The 19,778-nt window shown below is 30.5% G+C and overlaps 2 protein-coding genes across 3 annotated transcripts in view; one reads left to right on the forward strand and one right to left on the reverse strand.

The window, feature by feature from the left end:
- Positions 1–19,778, forward strand: part of LOC129909845 (zwei Ig domain protein zig-8) — a 430,837-nt gene that overhangs the window by 115,018 nt on the left and 296,041 nt on the right. The window lies entirely within an intron of this gene.
- Positions 10,215–13,554, reverse strand: LOC129909544 (uncharacterized). The gene is made up of 4 exons (XM_055986618.1): positions 13,353–13,554; positions 12,044–13,121; positions 11,759–11,866; positions 10,215–10,302 (listed from the first exon to the last, which is right to left on the reverse strand). The coding sequence occupies exons 1-4, from the start codon at positions 13,552–13,554 to the stop codon at positions 10,215–10,217; spliced, it is 1,476 nt and encodes a 491-aa protein (XP_055842593.1).

Here is a 19,778-nt window from a genome sequence, read left to right on the forward strand (position 1 = left end):
AACTAAGTTAGGTGCAGACTTAAAAGAATTAGCAAGAAAAGTTTAAATTTGTATATGTATACCAACATAAGCGACATGATAAGGGTATTTTTTAACACTTATTCCAAAAAAACTCACAATAAGTCAACCTGACCATCCCTAAAAAGTAATGCACCTTATTCATGTTGATCTGACACAAATATCTGAAGTGTTGTTTTTCAATTTTTTAAAATCTGCACCTTATCTTCAAACCAGGAAAATTAAGACTTGCGGACATGAGATTTTTTTTAGATTTTTGACATAAGATATAGAATATCCAAACAAAGATAGAAACAAAAAAATTAGCCTATTGGCACTCATTCCAAGATTGTACCAGGATGTTTTTTAGTGCATATCCCAAAATGTCCCCTTTTTTCGAAAAATACCAATTTTTCATAGATATGAATGTTTTTTTCATTGCATTTTTTTTGATTCATAATAATAATGGATATGAAAACCTTCATGCAAAATTTGGTTCCTCTACCATAACTTTTAAGGGTTTTTCGGTAGTAAGTTTGCAACTTGTATAATAATATGGGTTGACAGATGAAAAACAGGTATAACTTTTTCCAGAGACGTCAGATTGTTTTGATTTTAGATTTTTTGGAATCAGCATTAAAAAATACCTTGAAATCATGTATCATATGTGTATATAATACCATAGCCTATTTTTGCTAATTTTGAAAATCTCCATTTCGCGATTTGACCTTGAAATCGCGACAAGCGGAGATGAGATTTTTCTAGACTTTTGAGATATGTTATATAATGGCAAAAGGAAGATATTGAGCAAAAAAAATTTCTACTAACATTCATTCCGAGATTTACCCCTTTTTTCTCCTTATTTTACTGTATTAAAAAGATTTTTCCTATTTCCTTACAGAACAAACATTCTGCTAACTTGAATTTTTTTTCTCAAAATTATCAAACTTTTCAAAAAAAAAGTCTTGAATAATTAAGTGCTCGAATAATTTAAACCATTTTCTGAGATTTTGTAAAAAAAAAATTGGGAAAAATGAGCTTCTTTTTATTGGAAAACTCGTAGAGAATTGTGGTAGTAAATTAAAATTATTAAAGGATTTAATAATCTAAAATAATTTTCAAACAATTTTTTCGAAAATAACGAAAACTTTAGGTAGAGTTTTGGGCATTTTCTGGAAATTGCTCTGCTAAATGATGCACTAATAACATTTGTGGTGATGATTTGTATGGAATTTTCGACTACGGACGGCATCCGTGATTATTTTTTCGGGAATCATAGCAAATTTCCGATACGAATGGAATTCATAATAACGCATATTATCTTCTGAATCACTTAAATATAATTTTTTGATTTGTTTAACATAGGAAATTTTTGCATATTTTGCATATTTTTTGCATAGTTTGCATATATTATGCATTATATTATGTATATGCATTTCATGCAAATATGCAAAAAAAAAAAATTAAATATGCATATCGCATTCAACTTTATTTTCGGTGAATTTAACTATCTGAATCCTTTAAAAATATGCAAACATGCAAAATCCGAGGTGTACTTATAAGTAAGACAAAAAATATGTGTTCCACAAAAAAAAAATCAGGATAACTTTTTCAACTAAAAAAACTTTTATACCTACCTTTTTAAAAATCCCATACCCATCAAATCACCTTAAACAAAGAATAACCTTTGTGCGTTTGCAATTTTCAAGGCCGAATTTTCTTTAAGAAAAAGGTGGATTTTTTGCTTGAACTTTCGACCGATTTTTAATTTCTCAAGACCCTTTGCCTAGGGGACGTTTAAATAAAATTGACTCCCCCACCAAAATGTGGAGTTAGTATAGTAAAAAAAAATATAGTTTTCTAATCGGGTCTACAGATTATGGCAGCCAATTACAGCCAGAGGCTTTGAAAAAACATTTTAAATTTATTATTTTTTTTATTAAATATTTCTCTTAAAAGACTATTTTATGTTAACTGAAAACAATATTTTTTGTTTAAAAAATGAAAAATCAATAAAATAGAAATTTCGAAAATGAATTAGGTAATGACATTTTTAAGTTTTTTTTTAGGGTTTTGATTTATAATTTCTTGAAAATGACGAGCTTGCTTGAAATTTTTAAAACTTTTCGTATATTTATGTGGTATTTATTTATTTATGGAGGCATCTATTTTTAAAAAAAGATTTTTGAAAAACATTTTTATTTAAAGAAAGTCCTTTTCTTAAAACTAATACTTGAATTTTGTAATCAAAATTGTAGGAGCTGTTTTTGAGAAAGTTAAACTTTTCCAAAATTGGTAGATATTTAACTGGTACGACGGATATTTTTGGTCAACAAAAAATTCATTCCATAAAGGTTGAATTTGATCGGCCGATAAACATCCTGACAGACAAACGAACCCACGGATTATCGAGACCGACTTTCTTCGCATTTTCTATCATCGTATATAGGTATCATGTTGTCTCCACATATTTTTTACGAATTCATAACTATGTAGTTTCTTTTTTACATTCAGAAGCAGATATTTTCGAATCAAAGTCTCGAAACAAGTTTTGGTTTACAGATACGAGTTCACAATGAGCAGGCCTATCTATTTATGCAAAAAAATTACAAATTTATTTTTTTCGGATTTTCGAGAAAAAATCAAGGTTAACCCCTTGCCTAAAAAAAATTCATTTTCAAAAATTTCCTCCAAATCCATTGAGTAAGACATCCAAAGAAAGGTCTCTTTAAGCGCTGTTCATAGCTGAAAACTAAAAGTTTCTTCGAGGTCTGGTTGCTTAGTTATTTTCAATCAAAATACATAATACATATAGTTCATGTATAGGTATAGTATACATAGTTCCAAATTGAACGTATAAAATTAGCCAAGTAAAAGACATAGCACTATTAATTAGACTCAATTTGGTTGTAGGTATCTACACAGTTTACGTTTGAATTTTGTCCAAAAATCTATGGAAATTGAATTGAATATCCCAAAACTAAATATGCATGACCTAAAGCGGGACGAAATGCATCTACAAACACCATGGGAAAGCAGGAAGTTCAAAAGTGCATGAAACCAAATAAATATCCAATTCAAAAACCTATAGAATAAATAACAGTTCATTAAGGACTATTCTTGAAGTATTTAGAACAACCGGGAAGTACACCTAGTCACAAATTGACCAAATTTCACTCATTTTGGTCTTCATGACTTTTATCCCAAAACATTAAAAAAAAATCTCTTTCTTCACCGTTTCGCTAATTTTTAACACCAGAGTGTATGAAGCAACAAAGGCAGGATAATAACAAAAACCAAATCCTTGCATTCATACCTACATTAAATACAAACAACCTTTTTTTATATCCTTTTTTTAAAGCAATTTGAATTGCATAAAGCTAACAAAAATGAACACAAAAGAGAATTAAAAACCCTATCATTGAACCGATGTCATCATAGTAAAAAGAAAGAAAATTTTCATTTGGCATCACTCCAGTGAAAATAATAAATTAAGGTCAAAGTTTAAAATGTTTTCTTGAACCATTTGTGATTTTGTGGCCAAAAGGCAAAGTTCATTTTCTTTTCTTTGCTTTGCTTTTTTTCATATTCTCTTGCACAAATTGCATTCCTTAATGTAATAACAACTCTTATGTGGACAACAAGAACATCCAATTGAAACTCTAATTGTACCCCCATTGTCATTAAAAGTAAATTGTTATTAGAAAAAGAATAAAAAAAAAAAAAAAAACAAGAATCTAATTTGACCTAACAAGTTGCCATTAAAATCGCAGCATTTGACATCTTTTATTATGCTAAGAGCACAGCGGTAAAATTAGTTGAACTTCTATAAGAGTTCTATAAATGTAGGTATATAGGCTAAAAGGAAGAAAGTTTCACGAAAATCACTATATAGTTAGGTAGGTTATATCTACTGATAAAGAACATTGAATGCCACGTCGATGTCATAGGAGTCAAGCCCAAGACTCAGGAGGAAAACTCTACAATGAAGAAAAAGTTAATAAAAAAGAAAATTCAACACAAGCGTGGTTATCATCATCACCATCGCTGTATTCGCCTACCTAACCAACATCAACAAAAACACGTCGATCCAAAGGCTGGTTGGTATTCTCTCGGTCAGACCCCTCCTGCCATACCCCACCCACCATCCACTATTGCCACTCAGTCACGGTGCCTTGCGGTTGCATGCACAACTAAACGTGCAGGATACCATAGCTTTCCAATTATTATTACTTTTCTATTTTCCCTCACTTAGAGAACCCAGGATCTATACTATATAGGATATAGATATATCTATACCTAACCTATAATATACAGGTAACAACCTACATTCATATAAATATAGGTATAGTTTTCGTGGTGAAAGCTTCGGTGAGCCCTATTTCGGTTAGTGGTAAATGCTTTAGCATGGGCGGATTTGGTGATTTATTTCATAGAAAGGACCCCAGAACTGTAAAATACTAAAATAGTGGTTTCGCTCAGATTTTGTAGTTTATAAATTGCCAACCTGACAAATTCACAATATCAGAAAAAAATACGTAGTCTATAACTACGGTGACCATATTAAACTCCAAATAATGAACTATAGCAAAATTTAAACCCAATTCTTTGCCTTAGGGTATTATCATTGTGACAAGTATGGCAGAATTACTTAATTTTTTGTTCCTGATTTGTGTACTATTCACTAAAAATGGGTATGTTGGTTATCACTGTACATATACGAAATTCCATACCTACCAACAAGCATAACCTTAATGGACTAAAATTTTCTTATCCGGCCATTCCAAAGTAACGGAGAGGACATATTGACGTTTGTTTCCAGTTTATCTCATTGAAGAAGCAATCTTTTTTCTTGAAACTTGGTGGGTCTTAAGGACTCATGATTAGAGCTGCAGCAAATCGTATGTATTCGTTACTAAAATGCTGGTATTTGCTTCAGTAACGAGTAACGAAACGTTACTTTCTAAACAGTATCGTTACTCGTTTTGAAGTGTTAATATTCCGAAATCTGCGCTATGTGTTTTTGAAATTAAGGTCTCTAATTGTGATAAGATTACGGAACGAATATAAACAAAAAATTACCAAAGTTTGGTCGAAAATTTAGAAAAAAAATCAAAAAAAGTTTCCACGTTTGATTAAAAAAAAAATCGAAAAAAATCGAAAAAAAAAATCAGTATAGCTACCTTCAAACTATTATAACATGAGAACGAAGCAACTTAAATTAATGTTTATGGCTTTAAAATGAAGCTTAGATTATGCAAATTATACTTATACTTAAAATACCAAACATACGAAACATATCAAATACATGAAATATACGAAATGTATACGAAACATACGAGGCATGCGAAAGTAACGAAAGTAAAGAAATATGCGAAACACACGAAACATACGAAATATAAGAAATATACGAAAAATGCGAAACATACGAAAGTAACGAGTAACGATATTATTGATGCGGGTACTAGTATCAAAAGTAACGTATACATTAGACTGGGCCAAAAAAATAAAATATTTTTTTTTTGAAAGTTACTTCGAAAATCTTGTTCAGGATGATGAAAAAAAAATTTGGTGAAAATTTGAGCCGTTAAAAAAAATTTCAAGAGGTCTATCATGGGTGTTTTTTATTTTTATACATGATATGATGTTTTACAACAGAACTGCTAGACGATCAAAGTAAAAAAAATTTCTGTTCATTTTTTCTTATATAAAATTAAATTTCCTACAAAAAAGATCTAGTTAAAAATTTTCGTCAGACGAGCCGTATTCGAGTAATTAAGCTTTTTAAATCGAAGTGTTTTTTCAATTTGACTGTTTCACTTTGGAATTTTGTGATGAGCAAATAAGTGAATAGAAAAATAAAACCACGACAGATTCTTATAGGAAATTTAATTCTCTACAAAAAAGGTCTTATAGTAATTTTCCCTAAATTGAGCTCTGAAGAAGTTATTCACGATTTTAAAAAATTAAAAAATCAATTTTCAATTTCAAAATTTTCTAATTCACTGAAAATTCAATATTTTCAAATTAGCAAGATGTTTTCTTGTAGGGACTTAAACGTTCTATAAAAAGTTCCTTGGCAGCAAATTCATTGCTTTAACCGTTTAGAAGATAATCGTATTCAAATCGCAATGCATACTTGTCATAAGAAAACTATTGAAATCAGTGGGCATTGGTTTTGATACGAATATCTTCTTAACGGTTATAGCAATTAATTTGCTGCCAAGGAACTTTTTATAGAACGTTTAAGTCCCTACAAGAAAACATCTTGCTAATTTGAAAATATTGAATTTTCAGCGAATTAGAAAATTTTGAAATTGAAAATTGATTTTTTAATTTTTTTTCGATTTAAATCGTGAATAACTTCTTCAGAGCTCAATTTAGGGAAAATTACTATAAGACCTTTTTTGTAGAGAATTAAATTTCCTATAAGAATCTGTCGTGGTTTTATTTTTCTATTCACTTATTTGCTCATCACAAAATTCCAAAGTGAAACAGTCAAATTGAAAAAACACTTCGATTTAAAAAGCTTAATTACTCGAATACGGCTCGTCTGACGAAAATTTTTAACTAGATCTTTTTTGTAGGAAATTTAATTTTATATAAGAAAAAATGAACAGAAATTTTTTTTACTTTGATCGTCTAGCAGTTCTGTTGTAAAACATCATATCATGTATAAAAATAAAAAACACCCATGATAGACCTCTTAAAATTTTTTTTAACGGCTCAAATTTTCACAAAATTTTTTTTTCATCATCCTGAACAAGATTTTCGAAGTAACTTTCAAAAAAAAAATATATATTATTTTTTTGGCCCAGTCTAGTATACATACGGGTACTCGTTTTGTCGTTACTTTTACAGCCCTACGTCATGATAAAGTTGATGTTCTAGAAATTTCACGAAAAATTAATTTAACGTAGCCAAATTATTTACAGTTAAAAACGGTAACGGAGAAGAAGCGTACTCGTTTTTGAAATAAGAAATATAAACTAGCATAATTAACCTTGATTTAATTTCAAGAGAGAAATAGGAACCCTAAATTTAATCTTGCCCCGGGGGCCCCGGCACGCCTCACAGTGGGGCAGAATAGATCGATTTGTGATATTAATTACTTCTACTAATAATAAGACATTTTTTGTCACTTTTATTTGGTTTTGTAACTAAAGTTAGCAGTTTTCTTGAAATTTATGAAATTTTTTCCATTAAAATATTTATTTTCTCCAGGAAATTAAGTAAGGGGACAAAACATTAATACATTTGAAAAAACCTATATTTTTGAATTATGTTTGTTTGTATAAAAAGTGAACTTTATTTTAAGAAATAGTTCTTTAGTTTGATCTAAGAAAAAAATTGTACTGGAAGGGGGCTGTATTACCCCTCGTTCCGGTGGGAGGGGCAATTTTCTGAAAATTTAACATTAAATTAAAAGAAAAATACATAAAACCAACAAAAAGACCTAGAATACTGTGCAATAGCTTTTTTGAAAGCTTATTTTGCATTCTTTCAAATGTTTTTCGATTTTAGTAGTTTTCGGATATACTTTTTGTGAAATAAAATTTCAAAGTCAAAACTTTGAAAAAAAATAATTCAAATTTGATGTTCAAGTTATTTTTCTTTTCAAATTTGCTTTGTAAGGTGGGGCTTTCTTTAAAAAACTTTAAAGCCGCATCAATTTTAATTGAAAAAAAATTAATAATAAATTAAATTAAAAAATATTTTAATAAAAAAAAGTAAAAAACAAAAATTATAACAAATCACCCTCTTTCACGAAACTTCTTATAATAAAAGAAAAAAAAAACAACTTTTAATAAGAAAAAAAAAAACATTGTTTGTAAGTTATCAGTGCATGATTGTCAAAAAAGAATGGTTTTGTAATTTATTTTAATAAAAACAAAAAGCACTTTCTTTAAAAAAAAAAAACAGTTTTTTGAAGTTCAAAATTTCATTAAAAATATTTTAGGCAAATATTTAGCAAAAGTGTTTTTTTTTTTTTTTTTTGTCTTTAATTTTGCAACTTTTTGTTGTTTTCACTCAACTCGTGTACTCAACAAAACAAATTTATTTTTTTAAAATTGATCAAATTAAAATGACTTTGTATGAAGAGTACTCGAATTTTATGAAAACATAATTTTTTTTTTATATAATTTTCTTTATCAATATAATATTTTCGATGAAGAGACAAGTTTTGAAGAAGCAAGAATCCAACTTAAGTGATTTTAAAGAATAATTTTTGTTTGCTATTGACATCTGAATTTTTATTATTACGTATTAAGTAATTAATATATTTTTAAAATTACTATTTGCTAAGCTGTCTTTTAACTTCACAATCTCTTGAACCTGCTTCAAAGTTTGGTTAAGTGCACACTTTTGTTCATATTTAAAACAATTTTTCTTTTCCCATTTACACAAATTTGGAAAACTGAATTTTAAATGAAATGAAAAAAAAATATGGTTTCCAAGATAAAAAAAAGAAAGTATTTTGGATTTAAAGAATTGTAAAATGTTATACATATTTTTTTTTTGTTATGGTATACAAAATTTTGGAAAAACACTTTTGGCACTTACAGAATTTTGACCTCAACAAAAAGGGGGTTTATTTTGTGTTCTAAAACTTTGTAAATTCAGAATTCTGTTCCAAAAAATGTTTTAATGGTACATATCAGAAAAAACTTCCTGGTAATGAAAGAAAAAAAGTGTGCAGTTTTTTTTTTGAATTAAATATTTTGAAGTACAGAATTATTGGTTTAGGGAATTTGGGAAGACAGAATTTTTGATTTTGAAATTTACAGAACTTTTGGAAACGGATCTTTATTCTATATTCTAAAACATTGTATATGGCTGAACCAGAGATTCATAATGAACATAATTCGGTTTTTTTTTTTTATTATTTGACTTTTTGTTATTCTGAATTCTGTAAACTAAGAATTCTTCTCTTAAAAACGTTGTAATGATACACAAGGTGTACTTTTTTTCACAATCGAAACAATTTTTCTTTTACCATTTTGAGAATTTTAAGTTAAAAGAATTTGAAAATAAATTGTTTTTGAGTTTGAAAAATTTTAAAATTCCATAAAATTGAATACAGAATTTTGGCACTTACAGAACTGTGACCCCAAAACTTTTTTTCTGCCTTCTGAGACCTGGCAACCTAGGATGGCAACCATGTGAAATTTCCAAAAAAGGCCGAAAAATTCCTCTTTTTTTTTTGTTTCTGTCACATTACAAAAAAACAATTTCTGTTAAAATGAAGAACAAAATACCAACAATTTATGTCTCACACTTTGATTTGAACAACTTATGACTTTTGAGAGAAAATACCGTTAAAAAATCCGCATTATACCTATGAGAAGTTTTTGAATGAAAAAATTTCTCTGAAAAAAGGATTTTGACCTCACTTCAAATAACATTTTTCGGTGACTATAACCTTACTATAACCTATTTTTTGAAAACTTATTTCTCCGTCCAGTTGAATAGAAAATCTCATTAAAAATCGCCTTTAAATTCAAAACAACCTAAATTCTCCCCTGTTTCCGTTCTGCTGTCAACAATAGCATCGCTAATAAAACTTAGCGTGTTGGTCTGTGCCATCGCATTATTTGTCGGTCGGGTGCGGTGCATGCAGCCAGCAGCAGCAGTAGCAGTTGCACAGCAAACTGTGTTGCGCTGCAACTTACTGCACTTTAGTTAGTACATAATTGCATAATTTTATTGCGAATGACATGCAAAATTGCGAATATCCTTTTATAGGTTAATAAATAGGCGACAGTTTTACACTGTTCCAGCTTCGTGGGTGTTGAGTTTATATAAACCCCACAAAAAAAAAGAAAGTATTTTGAGCAAAACGGTTGAATATTATATAATGTTTATGTAGTTTCAACGTGAGGGAACACCGCACAGTCCTATGCCCTGCCTTCTTGCCTATCTTATAACTTTGTGGAAAAGGGGTTTTCCAAAAATACCTCTATAATGTCATTAGGAGTTAATTTAGGGTTGTTGGTGTTGTGGTTCATTCTTTTTTTTTTTGTGTCGTTCTGGTTCTGCAGTTATGATAAGAATCTTAAATGAAATAAATTATATCTTTATTGGAAAATTGTTATTATCGGATGCAGTGGTTGAAGGGATGTGGCATAAACTGTATACAGGATTTTGCAACCAATAGAGCAAAACCGACACTGTGCAACCACGATTTTATATGCAGATGTACAATTTCATGGTACTCAAAGTGTAAACGTTGCTACAGATATCACAAACGGTCGATAATATCCAGAATTAGTTGGAACACGGACTATAGAAACTACTATACAACTATAATATGGCAAGAATATAAAGTAGATAGAAAATATTTGTTTAGGGCGTATAGGTAGGTAAGGGTATAAACCTATTGTAGGGTAGTTGTAAGCTAAGGTTGCAGGTGAATCTTTTTTAATGGCACAAGGTTAGAATAATATTTTGAGACTAACTCTAGAGAGCATTGTTTATCTTTCCTGGGTAATTGTTTCTTATGCATATTATGCAAAAACGATATGACTAGGACTATGCACTAGACAAGTCATACCTTCCATTAGAGTGTGTTTTGGCCTTTGGAATATACTGCGTTATGAATGATTAATAAGAAGTTTTGGTTTGCTGCAGTCCATTTCAGTTTACATTCACATACAGAGTAAGGTATATAAGTTGGGATAAAGTTATGTTGATTTATTCAGTTCTGTATTTCTTATTTGCTCATTCAGAAATTCTAGATGTTGTTATGCAGAAAACCCCTTTTGTAAATTGCTTGTTAGCCGTTAACCTTTTTTTTTCTTAAACAGACTAACCTTTAAGAGTTAGCAAAGAGGCTATAAATTTATTATCAACTTTTTTATGTTTTCATAGCAAGATCTAGGGTTAGAAACAATTAAATATTTAAACAATAATATATGTCAATAATGGTGCCCTTGACAACCTTGAGGAAAATAAATATGCACGTCTCTCGGTCACATGCACTTTTTCTTTTAAATCATAAAGAAGTTATAACGAAGGCTCCAACCTCGTATTTTATTATTATTTAAAAATTTTGAGCTGAAAAAATCGGTTATTTTTTATACATTTTTTGAATTTTTGGCAATATGTTACGTTTTTTTTTTCTTCTACAGAATCGAAAATGTTAATAGGCTAATACTAGTCATTTCTCGATTTGGTTGTTAAGAGTTTTCGAGAAATTTGCAATAAGTCCAAAATTGTATATTGTTCTCAGTGAGGAATTAAAAAAAACAAACACGAATCTTTGAAATTAAAAAAAAAAAAATCATCTGTACCAAATTTCAGTCAAATCCATCCGCCGCACAGTAGTGCCTTTGGTGCTTTTTTGCGTCAAAATTTATTTGCACGGCCATTTCTTGACGAAAAGTCATAAAATTTGGTACACTGAAGGATATTTGTATGGAAAATACGAAAAAGCTGCAAGTTTTTTTTTTAGTTGTTCAAAATGTCGGCTCCAAAATGGTGGAAAAAATGAGTTAAAATATAGAATTTTCATTTTCAAAATAGTATATGAGCTAGAAATTTGGCTAAATCTTATTTTAATGATGGAAATTTTAATTAAGTATTTTCCGGACTTACCGCGACAATTAAACTTTAAATCATATAAAAATATGACACGGCTCGACGTTTCGATAAGGTTGCACTTATCGTGGTCACGAGATGACTGATGGTTTGTGGGTGGATGTTGTTGTTGTTTTTTAAGCTTTTCTTATTTTATTTTCTTCTTACACAAAGATTGTACCGGTTGGTATTTTGTGTTGATGTTGTTGGTGCTTGCAGTTCCGATGATGGTTCTTGTTGGGACTGCATTAATTGTTGTTGTTGTGAGTAAGCTTCTGTGCAAGCAAAGCTAATCACATCAGATGGTGCATTGTTTTGATTTTTGCTTTTCTGTTGTTGTTTTTTCTTTTTTAGTTCGTTGATAAGTGGATCCCATGCTCCGGATAAATTAAAACTTTGGTCTCTGTTGAAATTGTTGCACTTTTTAATTTCAATTGCCTCACGAACCAATCTAGGCACATAAAACCTTTCCGTTGAAATGGATTTTGCTTGATCAAATCTTATGAAGTGATCAGTATTGTACGCTAAATGTTCACAAATGGCGGATTTTGTTACTTCATTCTTCTGAATTGCTTTTATATGTTCATTTAAGCGTGTCGATATGGAACGTTTGGTCTCTCCAATATATTCCGAGCCGCAGCTACAAGGAACAGAGTATACTCCTGGGTTTTGTAGGGGTACTTTATCTTTTGGTGACCTTAAGATTTGTCGTATTTTTGCTGGTGGTTTGAAAATCGACTTTATCCCATAAATAGACAAGATCCTTTCAATCCCTTCAGAGACGCCTTTTCTATATGGAAGAAAGGCCCGTTTTTTATTTTCATTGTGGATATCTTGAGTGGGTTTTGTTTTTGGTTTCCAAGAGCGTTGCTTAAAACTGTAACCATTTTTTATTAAAGCTGCATCTACCCTTTTAAACTCATCTTGGAGATGGTTTTGGTCACAAATAGCATGTGCCCTGTTAATAAGAGCAGACACAACATAATTGAAGTTGGCTGGATGATGATGAGATGCAGCATGCAGATACCTATCAGTATGAGTGTTCTTTCTGTACACATTGTGTCCTAATGTTCCATCTTGATTTTTAATAACTTTAACATCTAAGAACGCTAAAGTGTTGTTTTCTTCAATTTCCATGGTGAATTGTATTTTTGAGTGTACAGAGTTTAAGTGGTTAAGAAATGTATCCACATCATTTTTGTTGAGGATACAAAATGTATCGTCAACATATCTCTTCCAAATAACCGGTTTTATTAGAGAAGTTTCTAGGGCCTTCATTTCAAAATATTGCATCCAGATATCTGCAATTATTAGAGCAACTGGAGAACCCATTGCAACCCCATCTATTTGTAAATAGAATTTTTCTTTGTATAGAAAATAGCCTGATGTGAGGCATAAATGAAGAAGTTCCAATAATTTGGAGTCGTCATCTGAGGTAGATAATTGTGACTTTATAACTTCAATACATTCTATTATCGGAACATTAGTAAACAATGATGTTACATCAAAACTGACCATAACTTCATTTTCTCTCAAGTGAATATCTTTTATAATGGATATGAAATGTTGGGAGTTTTTCACTGAGGAAGTACAATTTTCGATCAGAGGATTGAGTCGAATAGCTAGTTCTTTTGCTATGAGATAAGACGGTGAGTCTATTTGGCTAACTATTGGCCTTAAAGGAACATCCGTTTAATGGATTTTCGGTAGACCATATAATTTTGGTGGTTGTGGGCAAGAAGGTATGATATTAGCTTTAGTTATTATAGATTTACACTCCGCCAATTTTTGTCTAACTTTTCTTAAAACTCTAGCAGTTGGATCATAACTCACTTGTTTGTACGTTGAGCTATCATTAATAAGGTTAGTTATTTTGGAGTGATAATCATCTGTGTCCAAGACCACAGTACAATTACCCTTATCAGCTGGAAGAATAATTATATCCTTATCTGCACTGAGTTTTTTAAGAGAATTCATTTCTTTCTTTGTTATGTTCGATTTAATAGGTTTTGCTTTTCGAATTAAAACGGAAACATCCTGCCTAATGGTTTCAGATGTTAGTCTATCTATTTTATTTCTCCGTAAACATTCTTCTACACTTCCTATTATAGATTCAGGAGGGATATTTAATGGTGTAGGTGCAAAATTCATACCTTTAGCAAGTACAGAAATCGAACTTTCATCGAGCTCTTTACTGGATAGATTTTTCACTGTGTCCCCATTGCATTAAACACTTAAACACTTTCACTATTTAGATTTAACAAGTATTTTACGAGGTTCAATCGGATTCATTTACTGACTTTTAAGTTCGCTTATGTAGTTTATATAAAATAGGCCTCAGACCGAGAGACATTTTGACAAAAAATATTTTTTTTTACTTCCCCATCATCGAAATGTTGGTTTTGATTAAAACATCGAAATCGAATACTCATTCAGGTTTCAGTTTCCCAATAAAGGACCCCGCACATTTTGTATGGGAAGCGGCCCTCGGTGAAATTGTCTGAAATGTTAGTATGTTATTCTCTTGAAGCCCTTGATCAAAAGTTGATATGGACAGAAAGTCGAAAAATGGACAGTTTTGAAAATAACGGTTTTTTTTCGATGACTATCTCAAACCTTTTAAAAGTAATAGTAACTCTCTATATTGTGTTTTTAGGCTATTTTTTAGTGGAATCCATAGGTTTTAAGGGTCGCTGAAACCGAATCCGAAGTCCATTTCGGCCTATCACTTCAGGTTTTCAAGATAACCTCAAAAAGTGTTACAGCCTCAAAATTTTTTTTTTGTTTGATCTGGGAGTGTGTTTATTATTATTATATGTTTTTCAGATCGCTGAAACCTGATTCAAAGTCTATTTTGCCCTATCATCAGCGTCAGGTTTTCCAGATAACCTCAAAAAAGATGTTAGTTTCTTTTTTGATGTTATCCGAAAACCTGACGTGATAGCGCAAAATAAACTTTGAATCTGGTTTTAGCGACCCGAAAAACATATATTTAGCACTGTCGCATTCCCAGATCAAAACAGAATTTTTTTTGAGGCTGTAACATTTTTTGAGGCTATATTGAAAACCTGAAGTGATAGGTCGAAATGGACTTCGGATTCGGTTTCAGCAACCCTTAAAACCTATGGATTCCACTAAAAAATAGCTCAAAACACAATATCGAGAGTTACGATCCCTTTTAAAAGGTTTGAGATAGTCATCGGAAAAAATCCATTATTTTAAAAACTGTCCATTTTTCGACTTTTTGTCCACATCAACTTTTGATCAAGAGCTTCAAGAGAACAACATACTAAAATTTCAGACAATTTCACCAAGGGCCACTTCCCATACAAAATGTGCGGGGTCCTTTAAAATTTTCCTAAAAAAATTTTGTATGCTCGTCAAATTGACATCAGGGAACAGAGTTTGACACTTACAGGACCATGATTGCAGGGTTCTTTGCAATTTCTGATTTTTGTGTTGAAAATTCAATTCTTCATTTTGTACAGCATATTTTTTTTGGAAACGGATAAGTTTTTAATATATTAACAAACTACCAAAAAATGCAACCTTCACACATAAGTTAGTTAAAAATGTTAAATGCTCAAAAAAAAAAAACAATTTTTGTTCAGCTTACTCCTCAATATCCTTACCTATGACATATGTAATTATTGAGATAGGTATACATACCTATATTTTGAAGAAAATGAAATTCAATATTATTCAGCTAAAAGTATTTTTTTTTTTTCAATTTTCTTGAAATCATGTTCTCTTTTTTGTTTCTTATTATTTATTAATGATGTTTATATTTACTCTGGGTAAAGTGTCGACAAATTAATTATTAAATCATCATCAAAGCAGTATAAATCAATTCTATGGAAACATATCTCCTTGTATCTAGAAGTAACACATCCTTTCGGGCACGTGATGTACCATCTATGTATACATGCATCCAAAAATATATGTAGGTACTTTGCCAAAGGTAGTCATTTCTTCAGTTTTATTATGTAAATAAATTATGAAGCTGTCCAGTTGAAAGCAAGGATAGCAAAAACAACCTAGATACATATTTGTATATAGGTTTGTGAGTGTGTAGAGTATGTATATGTGATGTAAATATTCAAGTACCATTTATACATAACGCAATTTACTGAAGTGTAAATTTCAATATAAATTTCATATATAAATATAATCTCCATACCATCTCCGCAAAGGTATATCTCATCGTTCCTCTATACCTACCTACCTACAATCCTATCCTACATATTGAATGTTCAGTTTGATGTAGGTAGAGAGAAAATTATACAAACTCTCATGTTTCTTTTTTGGTTCGTTTTGCGTTCATCTCTAAAAGCATAAGTTTTATAAGAAAAATAGTCCCAGAATGAGCTGAGCACATGACATTCGGATTGAAAGTACACGTGCATGAAATACTATATCTCAGGACCTACACATTACATATAACGTATGTCCCTTTAATGTTCATCTGATTTTCAGGATTGGATTTTTAAGTGTGGTAGCCTAGGAGGCAATTTTTGAAGTATCAAGCTACCAATATAATCAAACAAAAAACTTAGAATATCATAAAACATACTTATTTGAATGTAGGTATTAGGTGTTCCTAAAAGGCCTTTACGATACCACCATTTTTGAGTGTGTCTTACTAGTACTAGTACTAGTACTAACTTGAGGTTAAACTAATCTAGCAAAGTTAAGTTACAGTACGATTCGTTAAACGTTTTGCGGTATCGCCAACAAAACTAGCTACAATGTTTTTTTCTGTTTGAGGTATTTCGCGTATAAGCAAAGGGAGCATACCCAAGTAACAATTTTGCTTGCATAAGGTCCATTTTGTTCGATTCGACAATCTATACGTTTAGTTAAAGGCTTACTTACGCAAGTCAACCATTTTCGAAAAGTGGTAAGTATGCAATGTTTTTCACATGTAAGTATGCAAAGTTTTTATCCTGCAGATATGCAATGTTTTTAACGCATTAGAAAAAAACATTGCATTTCAATGTGAGGTTTCAATTAGCTCCCTATTTTCCACTCATCTTTAATATTCGAGCATGGTCTACTGGAAAGGTGATGGCTTGGTATGCAGAAGTACGTGGGATCGATTCCTGGCTGATGGTGTTCAGAGTTTAGTTTACTTTTTTTCTATTATAATTAGCTGAAGAAATATTATCTCAAAAACTTTCAATATTACAAGAAGAAGACAAATGAACCTGTACGATTTCATTATATTTGATGGTTTGACAAGTTTTAAAACCATTACAACTTTAGCGAATTTCCATTGGCTTAGAATGTTTTCTTACCTGATTGAGTGGCATTCATTATACAAAAGAGAATTTGTAAATTTTTTCTTGGGGGACATTTTAAGAATTCCTAGCTTCTTTAATTTTGTTGCTTAATTCGACGCGCGTAACATTTCTTGTGACTTAGCTTTCACAAGTTAAGTATTCCAAGTTATTTGTGAATGAAATTTGGCAAATTGAAAAAACCAAATTATGAAAAAAATATTTCCAGATTTCTCATACTTCTGCTTCGTCATTTGGCACAATTTTAACTCCGATATGGAGAGAATCCTATTTGCTTAACATATAGTGAATATCTTTTATTAATCTGAGCAGAAAACAGGAACAAACTTTCCGGTTTTGGATTGTTCCATTTCTGAGGCCAGTTAAATACCAGCTTTTTTGCATTTGCTTGCACTAGGAGCCCTTAGACCTACGATTCTTCTTACTTCGCAGCCTGATCGGACGAAATAAACGTAGAATTGTTTTCTTTTCAGTTGGTAGTTTATTTTCATTGGATTTTGAAATATCGATTCATTTTCTCAAATTTCTTATATCTAGAATATTGGAGACAACAGTTATAGAAATCAAGCACCAGTCAATTTTTCTATTTCCAAAGCCATTTTTTTTAATCGGGCCTTCTAGGATTAAAAACTTAAATGCGGCACTTTAAAAAAAAAAATTTCTTAAAGCTTTAAAAAGTACCAGAGCTTTAAAATTACATACTATATCTGAAACTCTGGTTATTGCATTTAAACAGGATACACTTTTTCCAGATTGAGATCCGAACACAAATACAAAACGAACAACCAGAAGAAGAAGAAGAAAAAAAAAATAACAAAAATATATACCTAAGAAAGGATATGAAAAAAAAAATACCAGCTGCTGGAATCATGTCAAACATTGTATTCTCTATACATAACAAAACTCAAAATGAGTCGAGAAATGGGAATTTTCCAATCGAACATGTCAAAATATTGTCATTTCCACCTCTTTTTCACAAGATGTTATGTTCGTTCTAATTTATACACGTTCTGGTAGACTTGGCACTCTTATAGGTATGTACCTACTTCAACTCTTGAAAGCCCCCAAAGACACAACGACGAATACGACTTCGACAATGTGTTTTTCCAAGTTAATATAGAAAATGTTATCGAGTATTCATTCTCTTTCTTCCATGTCCCATCGCTCTGCATTATACATATATACCTACTTACTTATAACCTCAAAAACCTCTTTTTCATCATCGTGTTCTCGCCCCCAAATCCGAAGAAATTCTTAACTGATATTCCAGAAGTAAATTGAAATGAAATTGAACGCAAATAGATGGCAATAAATTAGAAGAATGAATTTGGAAAATAGTTTGTATAGATACGAGCATGTATATATCCTTCTCGATATAGTTATATCCTGAGGATGTATGCTGTCACAAGATGTGCCAAACTTATTTGCCAGAGACGAACTGATAGAAAAGATAGATAGATGAACAGATAGATAGATATGGTACTCTAACACTTTATTCGACAATTCAATTATAAATTGACATTGTAAACAGAACAGAGCACATATGTTTCTATTCCTGTGTATATTTTCAGATATCTGTAAGATAGGTTTGCTTGTCAAATTAAATGTTTCGCACTATGGATGTGTATATAACTATCTACATAAAACGAAGGTTCTTGACTACATTTGCGTGCTTCAACTATTACTACGTGTTAAATTCAATTTATTATAATAACAAACATTAAATAGCTTTAGGATGAAGAACTCATTTTCGGCACCAAAGCAATTATATTTAATATTAAATTATATACGAGTGTTTTCCCTGAGAATATCAGAGATACTTTGCCTTTCAATTAGTGTAATTTCAGAAATATTTCAAATAACATGTCTCCACAACACAATACTTCCTTGGGCATTCTGATGCTCATATTAATTTGTGGTTTTTCAAATTTTGAAAATTAAAGGAATGAAATTCTATTAAGCAAAAGGTTGCATCTTAAAGTTAAAAAGAGGTTGTCTGTAAAACCGGTTTACGGGCGATGATATTTTACGTGATAACGACGTAAGAAAACAGGTTGTGTGCTTTTAAAATGAGTCAATTGAAGCGTTTATTTATTTCAAACAATCATAATTTACAAGAAAAAGCTAAAAAAATTACCTTTTTTCTTTTATCATTATATTAATTTTGTTATTTTAAAAGCTTGCAAAAAAAATTATACCATTAAAAAGCCAAATATTTCTTCTAAATAATAAAACCATTTTTAAATTTTTACAATGCGCAAAAAGTATTAAAATAATTTATTAAAAACAATAATTTCTTATGAAAAAAGTGAAAAAATCATTTTCATCAAACAAAAATTCATTTTTTTGATATAATAACCTATAATAAATTTTATACCACCTGAAAGCTTATTGCTTCAGCTCAAAATATATATATCGATCATTTCATCTACAAAAAGAGCTAGAATTTTTTGAACCCGATCAATTTTCATCAAAAAAAGCAAAAAAAAACATATAATTTTATGTTCTCACGCTATTGAATCAATTTTTTTTTAAAACAACCTATAAAAAATTTTATATCATGTAAAGGCTTATAATTTCACCTTTCATATAACTTTTCAATCTTATTTCTGCGATGCCTAGAAAAAAAGCTAGTATTTTTTAAAGCCAACCATGTCGAAATTCCAAATTGAGATTACGGTACTTTCCACACTGGTGGCTGTTTGGGGGGCAACAGATCTCCACTGGTGTTTTGAGGTTTTTCGCAAGTTTTTTAATTTAACATTGTGTAGCTTGTAATGAATGTACACGTACAGTTATGTGTGATATACCAAATGTGTGATATACCAACTTCGGACGTACCGTCAAATACAGAGATTCTTTCTTTAGTCGTACTACTAGAATGTGGAATGCATTACCCGC

Source organism: Episyrphus balteatus, chromosome 2 (genome assembly GCF_945859705.1).
Source record: "Episyrphus balteatus chromosome 2, idEpiBalt1.1, whole genome shotgun sequence".
NCBI classification, from domain to species: Eukaryota; Metazoa; Arthropoda; class Insecta; order Diptera; family Syrphidae; genus Episyrphus; species Episyrphus balteatus.